We start from the raw sequence: 26,552 nt of genomic DNA, 5'->3' as shown, positions 1-26,552 counted from the left end.
ATTAACAAGTTACAGCACTGAGAAGCGACTAACCTCCGAGTTTTTTTTTTTAATATGGGAACATCTGAGTTTCGAGTTTTCATCAAACACTACTATCTACGCAAGAAAACGGTATCCGAGACTAAGGCCAAGCTGGATAGGTATTACGCGGACTTTGCAACGTCGATTGAAACGATTCATAAGTGATTTGCCGAGTTTTGTTGTGGCCGTAAGAGCACAGTTGGTGCTGAACGAGCTGGGCGCCCAAAAGAGGTCACTACATCAGAAGACGTCGAAAAAATCCATGTATGATGTTGAATGATCCCAAAGTCAAATTGAGGGAGGTAGCTAATGCTTAGGGATGTCATTGGAACGCGTGGGCAATATCGATCATTCAGTTTTTGGCATGAAGAAGCTCTTCACGCGATGGGTGCCGCGTTTGCTCGTGTGACGACTTCCCAGTAAAATTGGGCATTATTTCCGCGTAAGGCGACCGAGTTTTTGCGCCGATTCATAACCATGAATGTTGACTCCTGAGTCAACACAACAGGCACAACAGTGGGTTTTACCGGGCCAAAGTGTCCCGAAGCGTCCAAAACGCAACAATGGACCGGAAAGGTTATGGTCTCCGTTTTTGGAATGAACATGGCATAATATTCGTGGACTATCTTGAAAAAGGTAAAAGCATGACCGGAGCAAACTGTTCATCATTATTGATCCGATTGAAAATCGATATTGCCGAAAAAGGACCGCATTTGAAGAAGAAAAACCGCTTTATCATCACGACAATCTTCCATGCTTAGCAAAATTGCATGAAATCTTATCCGAATTGGTCCTCAACCACCGTATTTACCAAACCTGGCCTCCAGCGACTGTTACCTAACCTGAAAGAGGTAGCTCACCGATAAGCGTTTTTACTCATATGAGAACCTCAAAGCTGGAACTGAGGCATATTTTGAAAATCTTCCGATCTAGATCTTTTCGGACGGTATCAAAAAGTTGGCAAATGTTTGGACTCGATGTATGAGTATGTTGAAAAATAAAGCTGACTTTGGCCAAAAAAACGTATCCGTGTTTAGTTTTTCAGGTACTCATCGGCCTGCCTAGTAACTACATGGGTCTTCCTCAGGGCTGAGCAGTCGATCGAATGTTTCCGTTAGAGACATTCTGGGAAACGGTGATCTTCACTACATGACACAGCTATACATTTTTATAAAAAATGCTAGTATTAAAAGTTGAATCTTTTTTATCTATCTGTTGGATTACCATCCCCGTTACATGCTAAAATCAATATTGTAACTCCCCTTCTCTCACCCTCAATTCCCACTAGCTCGTAGTCAGCCGCGAGATACAAAAAATGAGCCCCCCTCTTTTCCCTGCTAATCTAGAATTTGAAAAACATTGTACCTGGCTCAGTTAAAGTTAAAGTGTATCGTGCCGTGTCAAATAAACTATTTAATCATAGTTTAAATCTTGACAACTTTTCTCACGTTCGCGTTTTGTTGGACGCTTAAGTGAGTTTACAATCGATTGCTGTAACAACGAAGGAAATCCTTGGATCCTTGGAAACTAACTGAGTTTTATTCGCATTTGCATTTGCAAGTGGATCATTTTCGTAACACTCTTGATCAGGCTTCGAAATGGTCACTGTAGATAATCGTCTTCTTCTTCCTCTGACGTTACCAAGGCTCGCTGTCTTAACACATTCTTGAAAAAACATGTCAAACAAGTACCGCCACCACGACGTTTTTTTCCTTAAACGTATTTTGACATTTTTACAGAAATGAGAATTATACGCACGTGGAGTGCGGATATTTTGGAAATTATTCATATCATTGATCTTGTAATAATTTATCTTTTCATAAATAGAACGAAGTTGACAGAAATAGGCCAAAATAACATCGCCAAACAAATGACAGTATGCATCTCTTTGTTCTCTTTGATAGATTTAAGGTTAGCAATCGCTCTCTTACTTTTTCAGCTAACTAGCAATCAGCGTTTCGAATGTCAATTTTTTAGTGACGTCAACCGACTTGAAAATCAGCAGAATCACTAATTCGCTAATTCAGAATTAGCGTTGCTAATTGGTGATCTAGCCTCTCATTGTTTAGAACAGCTCACACTACATGAGTTTAAAATGTAGTATATACAAAATGATCAATGACAACACTGCTCTTAATGATAAGCCGTTCTGTTTTGAGCCATTTCAATATTTTTGTCGAATGCAGGTCACATTACAACAAAGCAATCAACAGGGAGTTGTTCGAGACTAATTGACACGTACCAACTGTAAACCGTTCTCCTATATCACACAACCGTTCGACATGTGAATATGCGCATGAATCACGCTTGGAAAATAATCAGATCAACCGCGAAAATGAGTTCCGGCGAGCTTTCCACTCCGTTTATGTACTCATACCATGCCAAGGAGACCGACACTGGAATGCAGCCGGTGCCACGCCTGTTTGCATTTCAAGCACAAACTGAGCCCAAATGCACAAAACCATCAGTCGATGACTGATAGTGATAATGATAGAACACTGTTAACCCCTCCCTAGTGCACCACGTAGACGCAATAACCCTTGAACAGGTACCGATCCCAGGTGCGACATGCTAACAAGAACAATGCCGCCGTACACAATAACAATAACACCTGTAAAACTATGATTCCACTTCGTCAGCGGTTGTGAGAAAGAATCTGAAAGATTCATATCTCACAACAGGAGGCAGGGGCAATCTTTGCACGAACCTGTCGATAAACCCAATCACGGAGCATGGCAAGAGCATCGGCAATTCCCCCACTTGATTGAGTTATTTCAATTGCCCTTCAACGGTGTATTCTTGTAGTTACTTGCGAGACCGGCTTCCAGCATAGAAATATGGACAAACTGGTAACAGACTGGCAGACAAGACACACGGGTGATGGAGCCGAACCGATTCGTGCGCAGATTTGCACTGCTATTATTTCAGATCAAGTCAACGACTTCCCCGGTTTTCAAAAGTAAAGTCAATTACGTGAAATGTGTGTAGAAACACTGCACTCGAGAACGTTTCGAGACGGCTAACTGGGTAGATGAGTAGCAATGAAATGTAAACACAGCGGTCTCCTGGATCTGCTGGAGTACCACAAACCGGTTATCAGATGCCATCGATTTCCATTTTCCCAGTTGGTTTGGACGTTGCTTGTCGCACCCACCAGCGCGCGGATTTCGTGAGTCTGGTGTTCGACATGGGAAACAGGTTGCAGTTTTTTACTGGTTTAGTGAGTTCTATTAGGATAAGGATTTTGTGAAAATTTTAAGCTGGGTGCATTGATTTATGCAAAACCTACTTAATCGCAATGTTTTAAGTTTTCCATCGAGAAGTCCATTCCTTGAAAAAAAGAATCCTCATAAATCTTAAAACAAAACTTTTTGCGTTTCTGAATATTTTCCAGAAAAAAAACATGGCAACGATATTATTATCAATCAATCGTGCAATCGTCCAACACTGACGTGCAACAATACAAACGACTGTTAGTATTAACCGAATTTGGTTCCCAAGCTGTGAGCGCCGTCGAATGTGTCAATAACATTCTAAGTGCAAACAATCCAACGCCGGCAGAAGATCTCCGGTGGCACTCGTCATCACTATCAATAAAAAATGACTTGATAAATGTGAACTTTTTTCACGCCGCCTGGAACACGATTATTCAAAACATGACGTAACTCATCATCACAATTCGTATTCATTCGCTTATTGGCCAAACAAACTGTAAACAATGTCCAATTTAAGTGTTTATTTTTGTATGACTTCGACCTTATCACCTTCTTTTTGCAATCTAATTCCAGATTCATCGGACATTGTGGATTGCAAATTAAAGCTAATCATGGGTCTCATTTGGACGCTGATCCTGCACTACTCCATCTCGCTGCCCATGTGGGAAGGCGATGATCATGAATCGGCAACGAATGGGAACAACCCCACGCCGAAGCAGCGGCTGATGAACTGGATCCAGCGACTGGTGCCAGATTTACCGATCAACAATTTCACAAACGACTGGACCAGCGGTAAGGCAATCGGTGCATTGGTCGACGGAGTAGCGCCTGGTCTTTGTCCGGACTGGCCCCTGTGGGACCCGAAAGATGCCGTCCAGAATGCGACCGAAGCGATGGGCCTGGCAGACGACTGGCTCAACGTGCGACAACTGATCCGCCCGGAGGAAATGGTTAACCCCAACATTGACGAGCAGTCCATGATGACCTACTTGTCACAATACCCGAACGCGAAGCTCAAACAAGGTGCCCCACTGCGGCCGAAAACTAACCCCAACAGGTGAGTACGCTTCAACGACACACACATGTTGGTATTGAACGACATCGATTCTTCGGACGTCGCCTTTACTAAAAGTCTAAGCTGCCTACCTCTAGTAGATGTAGACCATTACAAACATCTCTATGCTGATGTAATCAATACGTGGGTCACAGAGAAGACAAAACAATATTTTACTTTTATTTTATCTTTCTCTCATTCATGCACGCCGCACAGTATTCCACCGCCGCGGTAAGTTACCGTGTCGCTTGCCAGCCGATTAAAATGATATCAACTTTTTTATTTGATTGTTGCCGCATTCTCCATAACGTTCGCGATTGGACTCTAGTTTAGTCGAAGTCGTTTCTAAATGCAACTCTAAATTCAAATTCAAACTATCATTAGCGACTAGCCATAGATGGCGGTATCGATCCGCTAATATCTATAGGTTTCGTTTCTCTGGTAACTAATCACTCATAGATAGATGGCACCGCCAGAAGCTATAACCATTTCTATCTTTGGTAATAATAATTCGACCATTCAGGGCTCATGTAAATAGCGCTTCCCGCATGTGTTACTGTTTTTTTTTGTAGAGCTTATTCACACTAAGGCACAAGCTAGCTGTAGATGACTAACATAAATATTTTAACATTCACCAACAGGGTGCGCGCATATGGACCAGGCATTGAACCGACCGGGCCGGTTGTTGGAGCCCCCGCCAATTTCACCGTTGAAACGTTCTCAGCTGGAAAAGGTAACCCCAACTAAAGGCACTCTTCACTATGGCTTCAATAAAACTTATTTTATTATTTAATTGTAGGAACAGTCGATGTGGCCGTCATCAATCCGAAAGGGAACGCCGAGAAAGCGGACTGCCGGTTTAACAACGATAAAAACCTCACTTATTCGGTTTCCTACGTACCGAAAATTGAAGGTCCCCATAAGGTGTACGTCAAATTTTGTGGCCGAGATATCCCGAAAAGTCCCTACGAGGTGCAAGTGGACAGTCACGCAGGTGACCCATCTAAAGTGGTCGCAAGCGGACCCGGAATTCAGCCGGATGGAGTATGCGTCAATAAACCGACCTATTTCGACATTTCGACCAAGGAAGCTGGAAAGGGTGTTCCGGAAGTTATCATACTAGATCCTGCCAATCATAAGACAACTGTCGCGGCAAAATTGCGCCAAATAGCTCCGAATCAGTACCGCTGCGAGTATACAGCCAACATGGTTGGCTTGCACTCCGTTAACGTTTTCTACAATGGACACCAAATCAAGAATAGTCCTTATGGAGTACGAGTTGCTCCAGTTTGCGATCCTCGAAAGGTGAGAGCTAGTGGACGTGGCTTGCAACCCGTTGGAGTTCGTGTTAATGATGACGACGTTAGTTTCAAGATCTACACTGAGGGAGCAGGTGAGGGAACTCCAGAGGTGAAAGTTTTCGGACCCGGAGGAGTAATCCCGGAGTACAACATCCGCAAGCTCGATGGTACTACCTATGAAGCTCAATACATTCCATTGAAAGAGGGACGCTACAAGATTTTGGTGCTTTTCGGTGGTGTAGAAATACCCAAATCGCCATTCGAGGTCACAGTAGGTCCTCAAAAGCACACGTCCATAGTAGCGTATGGACCGGGACTTAAATCAGGCATGGTTGGTAGCCCGGCTAGCTTCGTGGTGGAAACAAATGGTGAAACCGGAAACCTTGGCTTTAGCATAGCTGGACCTTCGCAAGCTGAGATCGAGTGTCACGACAACGGAGATGGGTCGGCTCTAGTCAAGTATCATCCGACCGTTGCGGGAGAATACGCCGTTCATATTCTGTGTGACAACGAAGATATTCCCAAAAGTCCATACATTGCTCAAATCTTGCCTAAAGTTGATGACTTCCATCCAGAGCTGGTGAAAGTGTTTGGTCCAGGGATTGAAAAAAACGGCAGTGTTATAATGAACAAGCCAACCGAGTTCACAGTGGATGCCAGCAGAGCTGGAGATGCTCCACTGGAGGTGAAGATCAACGACGTATTCGCGAACACAATCCAGCATAAATTCATCAAGAATGAAAATGATACTAAAAAGGTACTCTACACAGCACCCACTGCTGATCCGGTTACAGTCGAAGTAAACTACGGCGGTGTAGCTATTCCTGGATCTCCCTTCCGGGTTAACGTCTCAACTCCGCTGGATGCCTCCAAAGTGGAGTTTTTTGGTCCCTGGTTGGAGAATGGAAACAGACCTAATGCTGCCACTCATTTTAACGTAGATGCCAGGTGATAGAGAGAAAAAACATCAAATAATTACTGTTATCACTAACCAAAACTCTTTGTATGATTCAGAAATGCTGGAAATGGGCTGCTAGAGGTCAACCTGATCCACGACGAAACCAAGCAGAAGATCCCAGTTCGTATTATCGACAATGACGACAACACATATGCAGTCGAGGTGATTCCACCCCTGCCTGGAACTTACACAACCAATTTAGTCTACGGTGGACTGAGGGTCCCGGTAGCTCCGAAAGTAACTGTCAACCCAGCGGTGGATGTTTCCAAAATTAAGGTCGACGGGTTAGAACCAAGTGAGTATTTCCTTTAGTCTACTACATCCAAACTGCACGATTAAATGTATCTTCAACCGATAGCGGCTCCGTTGAACAGTTTACAGCAGTTCCGTGTGATAACGAATGGTATTGGTAAAGCCGATCTTGCCGTTACTATAACGAGTCCCTCCGGAAATCGGATCAAAGCCCATGTTATCCCTACAGCGGAAGGCTTCCTCGTTAATTTCACTCCGACGCAATTGGGGGAATATCTGCTCAGTGTAAGTTTCGGTGGCACTCCAATAACGCCCCAACCTTTCCGGTTGCAGTGTCTAGTAGGTTCCGATTCCCGAAAGGTCCAGGCCAGTGGCCCTGGTTTAATCAAAGGTATCATCAATCGCCCGGCGGAATTCATGATCGATACACGAGGTGCCGGGCAAGGAGGTCTAGGAGTTACTGTTGAAGGTCCCTGCGAGGCAGCCATAAACTGTCGAGACAACGGGGACGGCACCTGCAATGTTGCATACTTGCCAACAGAGATCGGCGACTATACGATCAACATTACCTTCAATGACAATCACATTGCAGGATCACCTTTTCAGGCGATCATTTTTCCCGAACCAAACCTCAGCCGTATTAGGGTGTCCGGAATGGGAATTCAACCGCACGGTAAAGCTATCGTGCTTTCGTTGAGTTGCTCTGCGAGTCTTAGTGTTGATTTCGCTGTGTCTGTGTCTCTACCTTTGCCCCGCTCGTTTCCACCAATACTAAACGAACGCCCTGAGTTTTGCATGGCTTTTCAGAATGTTTTTTTTTTTTTTCAAACTAACGTAATAACAGATGTCGCAGTTGATTATATTAAGATTTGTTTCACTTGCACTTTTCAGGTGTCATCATGAATGCTCCAACGGATTTTATGGTTGACATGAGCAAGGTAGGCGACGACGTGGACAAAGGCAAACTGTCGTGTAATATTTTCGACCCCCGAGGAAATGAGATTCCAAGCAAACTTGTCCCGGGAGACAATAGTGACATTTTCCGCATCATGTACACCCCATTCGAAGCTGGTCGTCACACAATCGAGCTGTTGTACGATAACGTTCCCGTTCCTGGATCACCGTTCGTAGTCAACGTGAAATCCGGTTGTGATCCGACACGTTGTCGTGCCTTCGGGCCAGGCCTAGAACATGCACTTACTGATCAACCAGCAACATTCACTGTGGAAACCCGTGGTGCCGGAGCCGGTGGTCTATCGCTTGCAATCGAAGGCCCATCAGAAGCCAAAATGAGCTGCACTGACAATCGGGACGGATCCTGTGATGTGGAGTACGTTCCGACAGAACCGGGTGAGTACGACATCACTATACGCTTTGCTGAGAAGCATATTCCCGGTTCTCCGTTCAAAATAATGGTCAGTGAAGCCACCCGTCCTGACAAGGTCAAAGTGTACGGGCCGGGTATTGAGCATGGCCAGGTTCATGAGGGTGTTCCATCGGAATTCTACATCGATTGCGGTCAAGCTGGACCGGGTAAAATCGGCGTTAAACTTACGTCTTCCAATGGAAAGCCTATAAGCGTCCAGGTGGAGGACAAAGGTGATGGTGTCTATGCCGTGTCATACAGCCCCCCTAAGGAAGGCTCAGTTCTCACTGCCAACGTTAGCTTCGCAGATCAAGAAGTCAGTGCGAGTCCCTTTGTTATGACTGTCGGTCCGGCCCCCACTGACAGTGGTGCTGGTAAAGTTTACGGCGACGCAACAACCAAGAAAAAACTTCCAGCCTCCTTGCCTGCCAAATTCCAAATTGATGCCCCGAAGAAAGGTACTAGCGAGGCACCTGGCAAGGAAGATATCATTGTTAGCATAAAAGGACCGGACGGCAAATCGCTCGTTCCGAAAATGGAGCAGGTCGAAGACGGCACATACGCCGTAACCTTCGTCCCGGATGAATGTGGTCCGTACAACGTTAGTATCAAATGTGGCGGAAAAGATGTGCTTGGTTCACCGTTTCGGCTACAGGCGATTCCCACTGGAGAGGTAAGAAGCGGTTGCGGTTCAGCGGTAATAACGATTATTTTAATTTGTTCACATATTTTAGGCGGAGAAAGTTAAGCTCCTAGAATCTATTCCAACCAGCCAGGAGTATGGAAAGAAGAATCATGTAGCAGTCGATGCGCGTGAAGCCGGCACCGGAGCGGTCACGTGCAAGATAGTGTCACACTCGGAAGCTTGGTAAGTTTAGCACTATTTTAAAGTTTTCATTAATTTCTCGAAACTGCTACTAAACTAAAAGTACTATCAGAAGCAGCTATAAAAGTTCTACAGGCGACTAGAACAGACTGTTGCTCAGGTTATGGAACAATAAAACTTCCTTAGAATCTTTTGAAGCTAAACTGAAGTTTGTACTTGTGTGTCGACAGATTAACGTTTGCAATAAAAAAAACACGAAACTTGGGGACGTTTGGGGGGATCGCCAACTTGGGTACCACATCGATATTCAGCCGCTCTATCTCCTCCAACGATCGCTTCGAGTAATGAACCGACGCCAGAAACACCGCGTCTTCGGCCTTTTGGTATTTCTTGATGAACGACGCAACTCGTTAACGGCCGTTCCGGAGCGAAAGAAGAGCGGCTTTAACATCCCCTTCTCGCTGATTGACAACCACAGCAGCACCTGCTCGGGAAACTTGGTGTTTGAAATAAACATCACCTCGGTGCTCACTTCCTTCGTCAGACCATCTTATTCAGGCGCTGCTGCTGCGTCATTGCCTGCAGCTCCTGTTCGCCAGGTACTTTTTCACTGGTTGACCGATTGCACCGACCTTCCGGCCAAGCGCACGAAGCGATGACGCCACTTTTCCCTCGGTCTTCCTCTACAGCATCCTTTGAAGCTTTTTGTCGCTCAGGGTCGTCGGCCGTCCGGAACCGGACTTTTTATTTCGATGCTCTGATTATTGTCCAATAGTGCCAAGATGTTGTAGAGCCCGGAACGGACGTACCCATCACAGTTAGTGTTCGACTGATAGAGCTGTCAGTTTTTTTCTGTTGAATCATGGGTTACTATGATTAATGCTGCATGGGTAGTTTCGACAGTGCGTGTGAAGGTATCCCCATGCAAAATCGGCAATTTTTGTCCATATTTTTACCGCAAACGTTAGTGGCGTTTTTACCTTCTTTTAAATATTTTTTTCGAATTATTATTATATATAACAAAATTCGTATTCATGCAGAATCACCAGTGGTGAGCACCATTCCGCTAATTCGATAATCGCTAATTAGCGACGCAAATATTCAGTTAGCGACTTTGCGATTTTGCTAATTTTCTAGCTGCTTAGCGGCCTTCGAAACGCTAATCGCTAATTTGCTAATTTTGAAGAGAAGCGACAAAAAAATTATTTCGAAAAACTGTAAGTTGCTGATGGCGTTCATAAATTGCTTCGAATGATGAACATACCTTACTGCAAAAGTGACTTCTAAAACATATGTTTCATTCAAAAAACGTTCAATTGCCTTAGTTGTCTAGAATTTCTTTGTTTACGACACAAGTGCAAGTCAGTCTTTTTACTCTAGAATGGGGTTCCAGTTATCGCATTAGCCATAGAAGTACTCTGGAGAACAAGCTCAAGGTGATCTAGATTAAATTTTTGGAACGCTTAAAATGCTGCAATGCGCTAGAAATTACAGAAACTTCGGTCCTACTTTTTGAATTCAGATAATATTTGAGTTTTTGAAAACAATTCCTAAAAGCATTTATATTACATGCAAGCAGAATCACTTTTGTTGCTCACAAAATCCTAATGTTGCTTCACAAAATCCTTAACTATAACTGTTTTGTAAGTTTTTCAACCTCTTATTGTAAATAGCACTCAAAAGTAATTATTTTTATTTGTTTTTATGAGCAATAAACATATCTATATGACAATCTACGTAATAATAAGTGAGCGATTAGCGAAAGTTTCGCTAATATGGGTTTAGCGTTTAACGATTATCGAGCTATATTTTCCTGTTAGCGGTGCCCACCACTGAGAATTACTCAAATTAACTGAGTTGAACAGTAACTCTGATATGAATAATTTTTAGCTCTTATCTTGCCAACTCTTAATTTACCGGGTAAATGATTGTGTTGTCATCAGTTTTTAGATTTAAAAATGCGAAAAAATGTTTTTTGATACCTGGGGCACTATAATACGATTATGGCCAGCCAATGCAGTATGAACCTCAAATCATAGCAAAAACAATATTGATCGATCCCATCTCTCACTTGCAGTGACGTGGACCTAGAGGTAACGGAAAAGGATGGCTTCTTTGACATCTTCTACACCTTGAAGAATCCCGGTGACTACGATTTGGACATCAAGTTCGGCGGTCAAAACATCCCGAACGGCACCTTCACGATCAAGGTAGATTGAATGTTTGTCTTCATGTTATCACACACGCGTCTTCCGCGTTACTTTAGTTTTACCAGCGTTGTTACTGATTTTGGTGATGGTTCCATGATTTGATTGCGGTGCAGGTTTAGTTCAACAAGTGTAGTTTCGTGAATCATAAGTTCATGTGCAGTTTGTTTTGTGTTAAAAATTGAATCGCGTTATTTATGAAACAGAAGAGTAGTTAAAAACAGATTTGCCAAACAATAAAAGCGACCCACGAATACAGCAAAACATATACATTTCCTTTATTTCAGTTGAGTCGACGTTAGTTAGCGTTTGCACGCCAAAAATTTAAACTTGTACAGTACACTAATTCAAGTAGAAACAGATTGCATGCAAGATTGTGTAAAACTAAATTGACACCATTTTTCGTTTCAATTGCATACAAACAGTAATCATCTTTTGAAATGCGCGCATCTTACACTAGGTTTTACAATGAAATTAAAGTGACATTTTTCTACTCTAAACGCTTTTGCTTAATGCTTTCCACACCTACACCCCACCCAAGGAAAAGTATATGTTTTTAAATGCCGTATTTAGAATCAATCCTATCCAGTGTCCAACTTGCGCTTAGGCTGTTTGAGAGGTTTGAAACCCTATTATGTTGTCAAAACTATACGCTCTTCGGTTTCATATGTAACCCGATCGGTTTTCGTTTGTTTCATGATTTTTTTTTTGTGAGAATTTTAACTAACCAATGCAATCAATGCCGCCGAATCAGTATGCTAACATCGTCATGCAATTGCCAAACAGACTGTAATGCTCATTAACGTAATTTAGGTATCCGAAAAAATTCACTTTGCATCTAATGACTGGTAGTCAGCAGACAAAATAACAGGTGGGTATCACTCTATGTCGCAGTTGCAATGGTGATTACGCAGTGTATTCACAAATTTGATCTCTAAGCAGAGACCAACGGGGAAATACGAAAACATCTAAAGTTGTTTTTACTTGTTCGTAATCGCCTAATTCCGTATCAAAAAGCGAATCTTTACAATCTCTTTCAATTCTCACAACCTCAAAGTTTTATTGTTAGCTCATAAGCAATTAAACGTTTCAACAGATATGTACTTAGACCGCACATAAATTTTGTTTTCCACTTTTCCTATCTATGGTAATTTCGTTTTATATTTTTGGGACTGACCACCTAGGATGTAAATTATCACTCACGCTCATGTTTTTCGCATGCCGATTGCTCATTTATTGAGCACATTTTTGAACAACTTTGTATGACGAACTTAAAGTCCTCAAGTAGAACTACAACTTTGTCGAAGAAAGTACTCAAACACTGGAGCCGTGAGAGCACATTTAAGAAAGTTATCGGGAGCAAGAATGTGCTCTCATAGCTCCGGTGTCTAAGTGCAAGTAATACTCTCTTTGACTGAGCTGTAGTACTACTTGAGGATTTCAAGTTTGTCATAAAAAGTTGTTCAAATGTGTGCTCATTAAATGTGCTATAGGCTTGCGAAAAAAATGTAATGTACTACAGTACTGCATCATTCTAAAACTCTAACTCTCTCTAAGGAAGAGAGAGTTAGAGTTTTAGGAACTCTAAGGAGCGAATGTAGAAATTTACCAACAAAGGATTCCGTTAACGGTCTCAATCTAAAGAACTGGATACGGGAGAGCACTTTATATGCGGAGTTGAGCAACGTTATGCCTCGATAGTTGCCACAATCCAATCGATGACCCTTCTTATAGATAGGGCATATAAGGCCTTCCAACCAGTCGTTCGGCATTTGTTCATCCGCCCATTTATGTCTTCCACTCTTTCCTCCTGCTGTTCTACGATCCGTTGATCCAGCTCTTCTAGCGTATTCTGCTGCCACACCATCAACTTTCAACCGCTGAATGTTGAAACGCGTCGTCCTCTCTGTGCGAGATTTCAGCACGTTCGACAACCGTGCGCTGATCTTACAAACGACGAGATAATGGTCAGAGTCAATGTTTGGTCCCCGAAAAGACCTAACATCAGTAACATCCGAAAAGTGCCGACCGTCAATCAGTACGTGATCGATCTGGGAGCAGGCTTCTCCATTTGGATGCCTCCAGGTGTGTTTCCGAATATTCAATGGTGGAAAATAGGAGCTACATATGGCCACTCCTCTGGCCGCGGCAAAGTTTATCAGCCTCAGGCCGTTTTCATTGGTCGACGAGTGAAGGTTATGCCTTCCAATAACCGGACGGAAGAATTCCTCCCTCCCAACCTGTGCGTTTGCGTCTCCGATGACGACTTTTACGTCGTGTTTTGGGCACTCGTCATAGATTCTCTCAAGCTTGTCATAGAACTCATCTTTGACTTCATCGGATTTGTCGTTTGTCGGTGCGTAGGTGTTGATTAAACTGTAGTTGAAGAATTGGCCCTCAATCCTCAACACGCATATACGGCCATCTACGGGCCTCCACCGGATGACTCTTGTTTTCTGATTCCCTAGCACGTCGAAACCGACATCCCGTTCCGATGCTTTGCCGCCACTGTGCGTGCAATAGGGTCTACTGCACGGAATTCCCTTTCTCCGGAGTTTGGCCGCCGACGCTCCTGAATCGCTGCGATTTCGACTCCCTGCCGCTATAGTTCTCGAGCAAGCAAGCCAGCCCGCCCGGGTTCATTGAGAGATCGGACGTTCCAAGTACCCAATTTCCAATCGTTCACCTTAATCTTTTTCTGTGTACGTAGCCTAGGTTTTTGCCGATTGATCCGTTCCGTTTTTCTAGAGTCGTTGTTCGTGGTTGAAGCAACGTTTCCCTCGAATTACTTCTGGAGTCATATTTACAGAAATTACGTCCTGCAGTTCATTGAACTCGTTCATAAATCTGCTGGTGAATTCGTGTTGTGTGTAGTTCCTCGTTCTCAATAGAGGATCAAACCCCCTCCGACGACGAAGAGAAACCGGGCTTTCCTTGAAATTAAGTCGGTCCAACAGGTATGAACTTTCAATCCGTCCACTGAGTATGTTGCAGAAAAAACAATATCTGCGATCTTATGTCTGCTACTGTTTGTTTCAAAATCTACTAGACAGCAAAAATTTTCGTATTCGGGTAGTTGATCATTCCATCCAAGGTGCCTTGAAGCGAATTTCACGAATTTACGCTGAACTGATTCAAGTCGTTGTTTTTGCATGCCATACTTTGGTCGCCAAACCACACTCGCGAAATCCAGTTTTGTTCTGACAAGACTGCCGCAGATTGCAAGAATTGCAAGAGGGTCCGTAAATTCTCGTCCAAACCGTCGTGTGAGAGCAAAAAGTTGCATCGTTTCCTTCACTACTCTATCGATATGATCGTTGAATGTGAGAGACTGATCCATTGTCACGCCCAGCTCTCGAACATTCCGTACGCGTTGTAAAATGGAAGGTCCTAGCATATAGTCAAACAATATCGGACGAACGCTTCTGGTGTACGTTATGACAGAGCATTTACTCGCATTTATACTTGGTCCATTTCCATCAACGAACCTTCCAAAATAATTCAGATCCTCTTGAAGCAAATCGCAATCTTCGGCGATTTTAATTGGTAGGAAAATTTTTACATCATCTGCGTAAATTAGTACTTTTGCTCGGCTCATGAAGGTTGGCAATTCATTCATAACCATTACAAATAACAATGGACCCAGGTGGCTACCCTGTGGGACACCTGACTGAACACCAAAGGTACTGGATGTTTTGTTGAATATCATGACGTATTGCATTCTGTCTTTAAGGTATGTCTTAATCCATGCCAACAACTTCCCATTAATATTAAAATGGGCTGCGGCTCGTAAAATGCTATCTATTCCAACAACATCAAAGGCCTTGCTCATGTCCGTATATACACAGTCGACTTGATACCCTTTAGACATATAATGTGTGACCATAGAGGAGAATTCACAAAGATTCGTCACAACCGATTTTCCTTTCAAGAATCCGTGTTGTGCAGTTGAAACGCGCTCTCGGATTCGTTCGTAGAGATGTGAGTAGACTAATCGTTCGAATAACTTAGGAAAAGCGGACTGAATCGCTACCCCTCTGTAGTTCTCCGCGTTCGAACGAGAGCCTTTTTTATGAATTGGGGTTATATGAGAGATCTTCCAAAGAGGTGGAAAATGACCGGATGACAACGAGAAGTTGAAAAGAAAAAAAAAAGAGGTTCAACGAGTTCATCCTTGAATTCTTTAACCAACTTCGCTGGAAGTCTGTCCGGTCCAGCTGACTTACCAGAATCCAGCTCAGACAGCATTTGTCTTATTTCTTCACGACGTAACTCCAGCAGATCGGTGGCAGGCTCAACTGGATTGTTCACTTCCTCGTTGTTGTCAATTCGATAAAGATTTTTGGAATACTCAGCGAAAAGCTCGGCGGTTTCCTGTCCGTTGTGTGAAAATCGATTTCCATACCTCATCACCTCCGGTATTCCGTTGACTCTACGCCTGCTATTTACAAATTTCCAGAACGATTTAGGGTTTTCCTTCACTCCATTTTGTATTCCATCGATGTAAACATGATAGGCTTCTCTGTGCAACACTTTGAAGATCCGAAGAAGTTCTTTGTAGGCTGCGACATTCTCTACGGTTCGGTTCCGATGCATTCTTTTCAAAGCTCTCCGTTTGTCTTTAAGAACTTGAAATACTATCGGCGAAAACCATTCCGGGTACGGATTTTCCCCATTCGAGCGTTCCTTAGTCAAGGGGGCAAACCTAGCGAAAATAGTGAAGATAACAAAGCAAAACGACAAGACGTTGAAGTCTAGGCAGTTGCTAATGATCGCTGAACATTTAAGTCCACAATTCAAGACATCGAAAGAGTTTAGAAATTCTAACATCGATGCCGCATAACAATCTTTTTCGCGTTCAAAATCGTCTTGAGAGATGAAAATAATACTCCACGTAACGTCCGTTAAAGCTGCTTTCACGGACGCCGTGTCCAATAATTCAAGGTTCAGGTGCTTTTTGGACATCCCAACTTCCAGTTCGCGTAGCGCAGCAGTGTTTATTGTCAATTGCATTGCGTAGTAGTGAATCTCGTTCGCTATTACCGGATCATTCACAACAATTGGACAAGACTCGGTAACGGTGGTGAATACAAGATCCAAGTAGGTGCTGTTTGCGTTCGGCAAATCGCAAATTTGTATCAGTCCAGCTGACAGCAAACCATCAACAATGGCAGCTTCACTCTGAGAGAAGTAATTCGATCAGGTAAGAGAAACGAATTCCTTCCTTTTTGCATACGCTTATTCCAGTTTAAGTTTGACAGGTTGAAATCCCCACAAACGACGACCGAATCATTCGGTTGCTGTTGTAGCTGGCGGGATACAGCATTCCATAATTCAGCCCCCCGCTCCAGGTCAGACGCTGTGGTACGCCGCCCCTAATATGGGGATACAGCCGCGTACGACCCCCTTCCCAGTCAGCATACGACCATAGTTTCCACCGGAGGTTGGTTACCCGATCTCCGCTAAGGTTTCTCGTATTCCGGTCGGCATCACGTGGAGGTTGGGGTAGGAGTTGCTGGACAGAGGTGAATGGCCACATTAGGGTCTCAAGTTACACGTGTTCAGCCATTTGCCAACCAAAAATTTAGGACTATAAAAAATATATATTTTCTTGTTTTTTCACAATGGAAGTGGCATTTTTGGAGGGACAACATTATACTGGTTTTGCACAAGAGCTCAAACTGGAAAAAAATGAATGACTATAGCTTTTTAACAATTCACGTGGATCTTGGTTCTCCTAACCAAGTCAAAAGTGCGTAAAGTCTTCATAGACTTGAATGAAGTTTTCCCGTAAGCAAGCCCAGGAACGACAAACCCGGCGAGCAATTACTCTGCGACCTTTGACGCACCTCAATCTTCGCTAGAGGCAACAACATTCACAGTAACGGTTAAAAAGCTATAATCTTCTATTTTTTCCGTTCGAGCTTTAGGACAACTTTCGCTTTAATCGACCAGTGTTATCATCTACAACTTTGCCGAAGACACTATACCGATCAAGCAAATTGTTTTGGTTCTAAAAATATTTTTATTAATAATAGGCACTCGGCTTCGTCAATTTGAATCATATATCAGTAGAAAAAAATGTTTACGGTAAAAGCAAATCAAACCTTAGGAGTTTTTCTTGAACCGAGTACTCATTAATGATGAACATATCGTATTGAAAAGTAGTAGGAACCTCGTCCTTTCTATAAAGTGGAAACAATTTTTTCCTCAAGCATTCTTTAACATAAATTTGATCATTTATAATCCCTTTTAAAAAAAGGTTGATGTTCGCGTGCCACATGTGCAAATGGCTTGCCAAATGAGCACTTTTTGTCCGAATTTTTCCATCGCAACAGTCGTATCCACAAATAGTACACTCTCGGTTCTAATCGATTTGGTATCAAATTGAGGTCTCGGCAGCGTTTCGGAATTTTCTTTGACGTATGTTTCGTCAACCATTAGAATGCACTGGTGCAACATAAGAATTATTTTCAAACTAATATATTGTCTGGTATACACTATACACAAACAACGCGGTTCGGGTTATTTTCTCGGTACCTAATTATATCGCCATATCAAATACGGCGTGAAAACGAAATGTGATTTTCATGCTATACAAAAGTACTTTGCACTGTACGCAAACTGAATCTTTGGGATCCTCGTATAAAACAAAGTGACTCGAGGAGTCCAATTAGTTTTTCCGGACCAGTAAGCCAAAAATGCTAAACAGGTGCTATGTTCATTAAGCAGACAGTATGTGAAGTAAAGAGAGCGAAAAATAAGCGAACTGGAAATGTGATACAGATTTAAAAAAAATATACCGCATCCCGTCGGGTGCCATGTGCTGCAAAAAGTATCCCAATGCTGTATATTTAACCCTCTAGTGCCCAGTGTCGCCTTTAGACGGTCTTCAGTTGAACCTCTAAAAAGCTTCAATCAATACTTAAAAATGTTTATAAAGTTTCAAAGTGATTTTTTCGAAGCCCGTCTGAAAATTAATTTGGGCACTAGAGGGTTAACACAGATGTTTTGTTTCGCAACTAGATATCTTCATGGATTGAAAAAAAACTTGAAAGAATTTGCTTCCTTTTTTGCGGGTGCATAATAACCTCAATAATGACAGTTTTATTTTAGATGATTATTCGAAATAATCATAAAGAGAACTTCGTGAACCAGAAGCTTGAATACATAATACAATCCACCCATGATAAAATAAACAAATGTTGTTTAACCTCAAGCAAAAACAAAACCAACGATTAGCGGTTCTGCAGTCAACTGCACCACCGCACAGTACTTCCGCCCGGAACGGCATTTTCATCACATCACATGACTGGCTGCTGGCTGCCGTTGGCATACCGGCTGTCATGTTTGCAGCTTCTCTCATCACCTTTCCCTGCCAGCGGCGGCCGACGAGAGTCGCAAACGACTCTACTACCACTTGACGGCTATGATGGATTCTATTTTACGTCCATCCAACCTGGCCATTCGTTTTACAACTTACTTTTCGCGATATACGAGACAGGTGAATCGCAGCCAAATAAATTAATTACAGTTCCTTAGTCACAAGATTGAAATTTGCGAGGCACACTTCCACTGCAATCGAAGTGGTTGCAGTGTTAATAGTCGCGCGCATATGATGGGGGAGGTTGGTTGTTCATTCCTCCAGAGGTGGAAAAAATAAAAAATAACGCTTTAGAGGGAGAGTGCAACTATATTGGCATGTTATTGTAAAAAAATATAAAGCTACGCTATCGCTTCTCGTCTCCAAAGATTGAAATCAAGGTGTGATATTTTCGGAAAGGTCCATTTTCTAATAACTCTTGGCTGCCTAATAACCATCATTCGTTGAAATAAAATAAAATTTAGATACATGGACTCTGAGACGTTTATTTATATAAACCTCAAACCAAGAAAAAAATCAGTTGTTTGTGCGCTCTAATACAGTATTCATAATGGGGTATTCACAGGCAATCAAACTTCACTAGTTCATTTAAGTTTCTTCTGTGAATGCTTACATGCATGTAGTAACAGATTTGCCTGAGCAAACCCCAAATATGCAGCTAGCATTTCGTCACAAAATTTTGGCAGAAATAAATTTCGCTTCCGGGTTTCTGCATTCGGCCAGGTTTGCGATCCCATTTTGCTCTGGCCAGCTATTTATTCACCTCACCACTGCTGCTGGCTGAAAAAACAAACCGATACCATCAGCTAGCAAAAAAAAAAAAAAACAAAAAAATAACCGACGCAGATTTTTCCACACCGACTCAAGGTCGCGTAAAATTGACAGTTTTTTTTTTTAATGTGCTGTTTCTTCGCATTGTCATTCGAGCCGGCGATTGGTCAAAGACTGTGACCGTCCTCACCCGAAACAACAGCTGCTAACAAACGATCCACGAGACAATTTGTTGTAATGATGGCTCAGTTAAGACAATATCCTGCAAGTTATGGCCCATCACCGGATTAGGTGGGCCGAGCTGACATGCGTCAACATACCACAACACCGTTGGCCAATTTGTCGTAATCAATGTTTCGTGAAAGCTGGTGCCTAGGGCATGCACAGACGCATGTACCCGAACAACATTGTCAGCTATTCACCTGCTGGTGATAATCTAGATCTAGACACCTAATCGTTTGCTGCACTTAAACTTAAGTCAGACAGTCAGTGCGAATAAAAAGATGAACCATTCAACTGTAGTTGCGCGTGAAATTCACACTTTCGTTTTCACACGTTAGTCACGATCGTCTGTGAGATAATTTTACGAATGCAAACCCGTTGCACACGCCGATGACCCGGTTGTTTATGTTGGCTGCATGTGAGCTACAATAGATATATATAGAAGGTTTTCATGAATTGAAACGAGATCCATGTTGCCTATAAAAATTATTTAGCAAATTGGTTCTAATAACAATCTATGTGGTCGTAATGGTTCATAGTTCAACGATAACGTGAGAATCGAAATATGCAACAATTACAAATTTTCAGCTCCCTCGTATGGAGACTCGTGAATAAAACGCCTACCCGCCATGTCTGCATAGAAGAAGCAGTTTTTGTAAATCGATCGGTAATGGAAATCTAAGTTTAGGGTGAAAATAAACATAAAATTGAAGGGAGAATTCTTACCCTGATGACAGGTTATTAAAATTAAACAATTGTCTTACCAAACTATTTTATCATGGGACACATAGAAAAGAAAAGGTTTTTTCGAGTTTTGGTCCGTTTCCGGTCGAAAGTCTCAGGTTTCATATACTATAAACATTTTTCGGTAGAAAGAGTTCTTCTGTTTTTACGTGGATACGTTTTACGAACTAGTTTGTAAATCACATTTGACGCACGTTTCGGCAACAATCCGTGCGCAGCCTATTGATTTTCGCCAAATGCGCAATTCGACTTCATGCACATTTGTTATTCTCCACCATCTGTCTATTCTTCACTGCAGACAACCCGCAGCACCTTCCGTTCGAAAACCCTGAGGAAGTTTAGGTTTTCTGCAAGAAGCGTTGTTGCCTTCATTGTGTAGAGGACTATCGGTCTTCGTGTCAACTTCGTGCATCGTCATCAACTGGACGCGTCTCTGGATCTCTTTTTTCTGGTGTTATTTTCGGTGAACACCATTGATCTCAAATACACGAGCTCGTCGACCTCCACAATCTCAGAGACTTGAGTTGGGAGACTGATGACTCCCTCCATCTACTCGTCTGGTAACTTCTTCTCCTCTCAAATCCTAAACATAACCAGTGCAAAGCGCTAGCCAGAACCTCTCTACTATTTTTTGAAGAGCTCGCTCGGCAGTTCATCTTTGCCAACGACTTTGTTGATACAACGGACTACGTGAACATTCTAGAATGGTGCTCGATCATCTGCTTTTGGTGTTCTTAGGTCAGTATCTATTCCGCTTCGGCTTACTGTATCACAATCGAAGTGTTGCTTCTACTGGTTTTGTCTCTGCTTGGCGCATTGGACTTAAAATTTGTATGGGAAAAACCTACTTTTTTGCATTAATTTGTATGGACAAACCTACTTTTTGTATCACAACTATGACACTTTTTACATACAGCCACCCTACCAAAGAAAGACGTAGTTCTATGTCCAATGTAATAAGTCATGCTTGCTTTTCGTCCAATTAAAGAAAACTTACTATCCTACAAATTTGTCTGTTACCAGAGCTCCACACTTCCTGAGCTTAAGATGAAAATGAATATATCGCGCAGTCATTTCGATTCGAACAGTTTGATTTTCAATTTTATTCCTTTCGGCTACCGTCATCGAAACACGATGAACATTTTCGCTGTCAAATGGGTTTGACTTTAGTTTCTTTTCCTTCTGGTGTTATTTGCTTCATTTCAAATGAAACTGATTTCAGTTGACGGAGAGATTGACGCAAATTATGTCTCTGCCCATTCCATCCACGGTCCACTGAAATTAGTACCGCATCACGCCATTTTATTATAGTTTTCTAGTGCAAAAAGCAATCGGAATCAATCACATCATATTATGTATAGGATGGTAGGGCATGCGGCTTCTCATCGATTCACCTCAAGTCGCAGTTGGTGATGGCATCCATTAAATACGTCACACAAGTTCTGATCAATATTTCGAGAGATTTTTTGTGGTATTTGCTTTTGTGGTGAGGGTGCCAGGCAAAATGGTCATCTCGAATTTCAAAAAAAAAAAAAAAACCTATACAAAATGTTTACCTGCTCGAAAAAACACCCTGTGCAAAATTTCAGCTCAATCGGACCTAAAATGGGGTGGCGCAAAGCGATTGAAGTTTGGCTTTTTTGAAACCGAAAAATCACCCAAGGGGGGGGGGGTACGTGAAATTTCGGTTTTCGAAATTTTGTTTTTTTGATGCCAAATGACTTAAAAACGCATGAAACGTCGAGACTTGGTGTCATCTGAAAAAAATTTTTTTGAAAAAATTTACTCTCTGGGACTCGTTTTTCAATTGTGGAAGGCGGAGTTCAAAATGTTTAGAATTTATCTTTTGAAATTGATCACTAGTCTCTCGAAATAGATTGTATAATGATATATACTATAACTAGCATCGAATCCATGAGGTTTCATTAGGGTGGTTCATTTATTCGACATAGGGTGGTTCATAATATTGTGAATAATGAGTATAAAATAAAAAAAGCACTTCGGTTAGTTTGATTGGTGTGACGTCTTCGACAAAGTTGTAGATAATTATTATGTTTTTCAAAAAATATTACACTCAAAAAATTATTCATTCAAAAGTTAGAAGAAAGATAAAAAATTAATAATTCAAAAGGGCTCATTTTTTAAAAAATTGATTTTTTTAATAAAACTCACGTAAGATTACCAAAACAATAAAACCAGTCCGATCATATAGAAATCAAGAAAAATAAATTATCATTTTTTGAAAAAAAAAATTTTCGAAAAAAAAATTTATTCTCAATTATTTTTTTTAAAAGGCATATTTTTTTCGGAAGGACAAAATATTATCTACAACTTTGCCGAAGACACTATGCCGTTTCGACTGTAGACATATTTTCAATTTCCAATAGAGCACTCTATGAAGAATCAAGAATATTTCTACAGTCAAAACGGTTTATTTGATTGTCATAGTGTATCTGGCATAGTTGTAAATAATAACTACGTTCCTCCAAAAAAAAATGTACCCTGTGAAAAAAAATAAATAAATTTAAAAATTATAACTTTTTTTCTGATTTCTCCATGGCCGGTTTCGTTGTTCAGGAAAACTTTCGTAGTTTTTATAAAAAAAAACAGTTTTTTAAATGGGCTGTTTTCGATAATTAATTTTTAACTTTCTTTTATTTTTTTTAAATTAGTAATTTGTTTTTAGAGTATATATTTTTTTTTGAAAAACAAAACTATTATCTACAACTTTGCCGAAGATGTCACACCGCTCGAACGAACCGTGTTGGCTCTAAAAAATTTTGTAATCATCAATACCTATCCGTAGTAGTGTTTCAATAAATTAAACCAATAGCACAAAATGGCATCTTTTGCCTATAAAAACGTCTATGCTAAGTTTCAGCCAATGGGCACGTTCACGTTCTGATGATGTTAACTTGACAGAAAATGTATGGTCGAACTGTCAAAACGACGCAAACCCAGTAACAACGAGTCAATTGTGTTGCGTATCTGATTGAGATCCCTATACTCTCATTATCACTGAATAACATCGATACAGTCTTTTGTCCGATTATATAAGCCAGAGCACTGTGTGTTCAATCAAGTGTTGGCAAAGGACATTATTGTGGTAAATCAAACGAATAAATTGTCTGGTACAACATTCGAAAGACGAGTGCAAGTGTCTTAGAGAGTAGATTTTTCAAACAAAGTAATATAACATATTCCATCAGTTTTCACCGTTTCATTTAAAAGTTTAAGACAGTTGGAATCGAAAACATTTTTCAAATACTGAAATTCCATGTACCTCCCGTGTGTGATTTTGCAAATGACATGAAAGCATTCAACATTTTCCACGAGACACAATCTTAATTTTGGTTGAGATAAATTTTTTTTCGCACAGAGTAGTTTGATACATTTTGTAAATTTGTTTTGTAATATTTTGCCATTTTACTTATAATTTTTCCAATTCAACGTTTCCACCCTAAAGACAATGATATAACAAATATTATATTTTCGGGAATTTTTCTATTGGTATTCAGTGAAAAGTGTTTTTTTTTTCATTTTATACTCATTTTTACACAATATTATGAACCACGCTATGTCGAATAAATGAACCACCCTAATGAAACCTCATGTATTCGATGCTAATTATAGTGTATATCATTATACAAGCTATTTCGAGAGACTAGTGATCAATTTCAAAAGATAAATTTTAAACATTTTGAACTCCGCCTTCCACAATTGAAAAACGACTTAGTCCCAGAGAGTAAATTTTTGCAAAAAAAAAATTTTTTTCAGATGACACCAATTCTCGACGTTTCATGCGTTTTTAAGTCATTTGGCATCAAAAAAAAATTTTCGAAAACCGAAATTTCACGTACCCCCCCCTCCCCCTTGGGTGATTTTTCGGTTTCAAAAAAGCCAAACTTCAATCGCTTTACGCCACCCCATTTTAAGTCCGATTGAGCTGAAATTTTGCACAGGGTGTTTTTTCGAGCAGGTGAACATTTTGTATAGGGTTTTTTTTCAAATTTTCTGGTCACTTTTTTTCCATACGATGATTGGCGCCCTGGTGGTGATCACTGACGCCTTGCAACCACTCAGGTTTTTTAAACTGGAATTGGCCCCTCGTCACTCTCCTACGTCACATATTTTGCCGAACTTATTGATTTCCTCGTCCCTGTGAAGTACATTATGGAAGCGGCTCGTTTCTCCGTCAGCACTCAAACTTATTTTCAGTTGACAATAGTCAGGAGATAGTGACGCAGTAACCTTCGCTTTCAATTGATAATCACTCAATGTCATTCCGAGTTGTGCTCTCGTCGTGTTCGGTCTCAATTTCATTTCGATCTCGATAGTGCCGACCAGTTAATCGCCTTCAAGGTCACCGTGCATTGTATTGCGTGTGAACTGCTGCTCGTTGCCGTCGTCTATTGAAGACAAAAGAGCGCATCATCGCCTATTGCTACCGTACGCCACAGACTGTACGTTGTGTCGCTACTGCGAGAAATCCAGTACCCGGCGTACTGCTGTTTGGCTGTACTGGTGCTGCTGTGTGGCTGGAGCGGCTGCAGCTTTTGCTACCGGACTCTTGTGTGAAGGACTGGAGATTGGCATCGCCCGTGCGCTGATTGCGGTGGAGAGCGGCTGCAGAAGATAAGTAGTTTTTTTTCGTTGGTTTTTTTCTACAATATTTTTTTTTTTTCGATACATCCATGATGGAAGAAACTCGTGGAATCCCGGATCATTTACGCGTGCAGCAGATCCCTAAAATATTTTATAACAAATATAAAAACATCAACTGCGACAATGCGTTTTATACTGATGGATCACTTCTCAACGGGTCCACTGGCTTCGGTATTTCAACAATAATTTTACCGCCTCCTACAAGCTCGATAATCCTGCTTCTGTTTACATCGCAGAATTGGCTGCAATTCAGTATACCTTAGGGATTATTGAAACAATGCCCACGGACCATTATTTCATCTTTACACACAGTCTCAGTTCTATTAAGGCTCTCCGATCGATGAAGGATGTAAGGCACTCTCCGTATTTCCTGGGGAAAATACGGGAACATCTGAGTGCTTTATCCGAAAAATCTTCTCAGATTACCTTAGTGTGGGTCCCTTCTCATTGTTCCATTCCGGGCAATGAGAAAGCGGACACTTTGGCTAAGGTGGGCGCAACAAACGGTGATATTTATAACAGACCAATTGCCTACAATGAATTTTTAAAATTTTCACGTCAGAGTACACTTGTCAACTGGCAGGCCTCGTGGGATAAGGGAGAACTGGGGAGGTGGCTACACAGCATCACCCCCAAGGTTTCCACCAAACCTTGGTTTCGGGGGTTGGATGTAGGACGAGATTTCATTCGCATGATGTCTCGGATTATGTCCAACCACTACGGGCTAGATGCACATCTCTTGCGTATTGGGCTGGCGAGCAGTAATCATTGCGTTTGTGGATTGGGGTATCAAGACATTGAACACGTGGTTTGGGTGTGTGCTGAATTCTGCGGCGCCAGATCTCTACTTTTGGATACCCTCAGGGCCCGAGGAATACAGCCCTATGTGCCAGTTCGTGATATTCTCGCTCAGCGAAACTTGCCATACATGCTACATGTTTATAGCTACTTGAAGAGCATCAAGGTGCCAATTTAACAGCGAAACAAAAAAAAAACATGTTAGTTTCAGTATTAGATTTAGTTTCAGCTCGTAGTCGGCAGCGTGGGTAAAAAATTTGCCTTTAGATTATAAGATATTCTAGACCATAAGGCATTAGATTTAATTGGCTCCGTAAAACATTAATTTGTATTGTGCCGTGTCAAATAAATGTTGTGTGAACAAAAAAAAATCACTCAATGTAAGTGCATTCGAGCAGTTCCCATGATGAGTCACATGATCACTACTCGGATGCACTTGCAATGCGTGATTTTCAATTAAAGTGCTCGAAAATGAAACAAATGTTTTTCAATTGAGTCATAAACTGCCCATAATCGCATATTTGTAACATTTGCAAAATTGGTTGTTCGAGCAATTCGCACTTTTATATTTTGACCTTAAATGCATTGTTACTAATATATTCTCGCAAATAGACACTTTAACTAAACTTAGTATCATGAAGAAAGCACTACTTTACACTATGTATACATTGAATATTACTTTTGAAGTCAAATTGGTTGAAATTTTTGCAATGATACATTTATGCCGTCACTTTCAAGCTACTTTTGGAATATATCACATGGAAAAAG

At 41.5% G+C, this 26,552-nt stretch overlaps 1 protein-coding gene across 13 annotated transcripts in view; it reads left to right on the top strand.

Moving 5' to 3' along the window:
* LOC129721347 (filamin-A) overlaps positions 1-26,552 on the top strand; it is a 211,782-nt gene that overhangs the window by 79,115 nt on the left and 106,115 nt on the right. For 10 of the 13 annotated variants that reach the window (XM_055673815.1, XM_055673851.1, XM_055673806.1 and 7 more), the window contains 9 exons: positions 3,810-4,293; positions 4,507-4,521; positions 4,932-5,023; positions 5,090-6,539; positions 6,606-6,844; positions 6,908-7,474; positions 7,693-8,840; positions 8,902-9,035; positions 11,071-11,203. In XM_055673815.1, the coding sequence (XP_055529790.1) occupies positions 3,810-4,293; positions 4,507-4,521; positions 4,932-5,023; positions 5,090-6,539; positions 6,606-6,844; positions 6,908-7,474; positions 7,693-8,840; positions 8,902-9,035; positions 11,071-11,203 (4,262 nt within the window). The remainder of the gene's footprint in view (positions 1-3,809; positions 4,294-4,506; positions 4,522-4,931; positions 5,024-5,089; positions 6,540-6,605; positions 6,845-6,907; positions 7,475-7,692; positions 8,841-8,901; positions 9,036-11,070; positions 11,204-26,552) is intronic. The other 3 variants (XM_055673840.1, XM_055673904.1, XM_055673910.1) reach the window with 3 other exon arrangements.

The sequence above is a fragment of the Wyeomyia smithii genome, chromosome 1, assembly GCF_029784165.1.
Source record: "Wyeomyia smithii strain HCP4-BCI-WySm-NY-G18 chromosome 1, ASM2978416v1, whole genome shotgun sequence".
Lineage (NCBI taxonomy): Eukaryota > Metazoa > Arthropoda > Insecta > Diptera > Culicidae > Wyeomyia > Wyeomyia smithii.
This window is presented reverse-complemented; position numbering and strand designations above follow the sequence as displayed.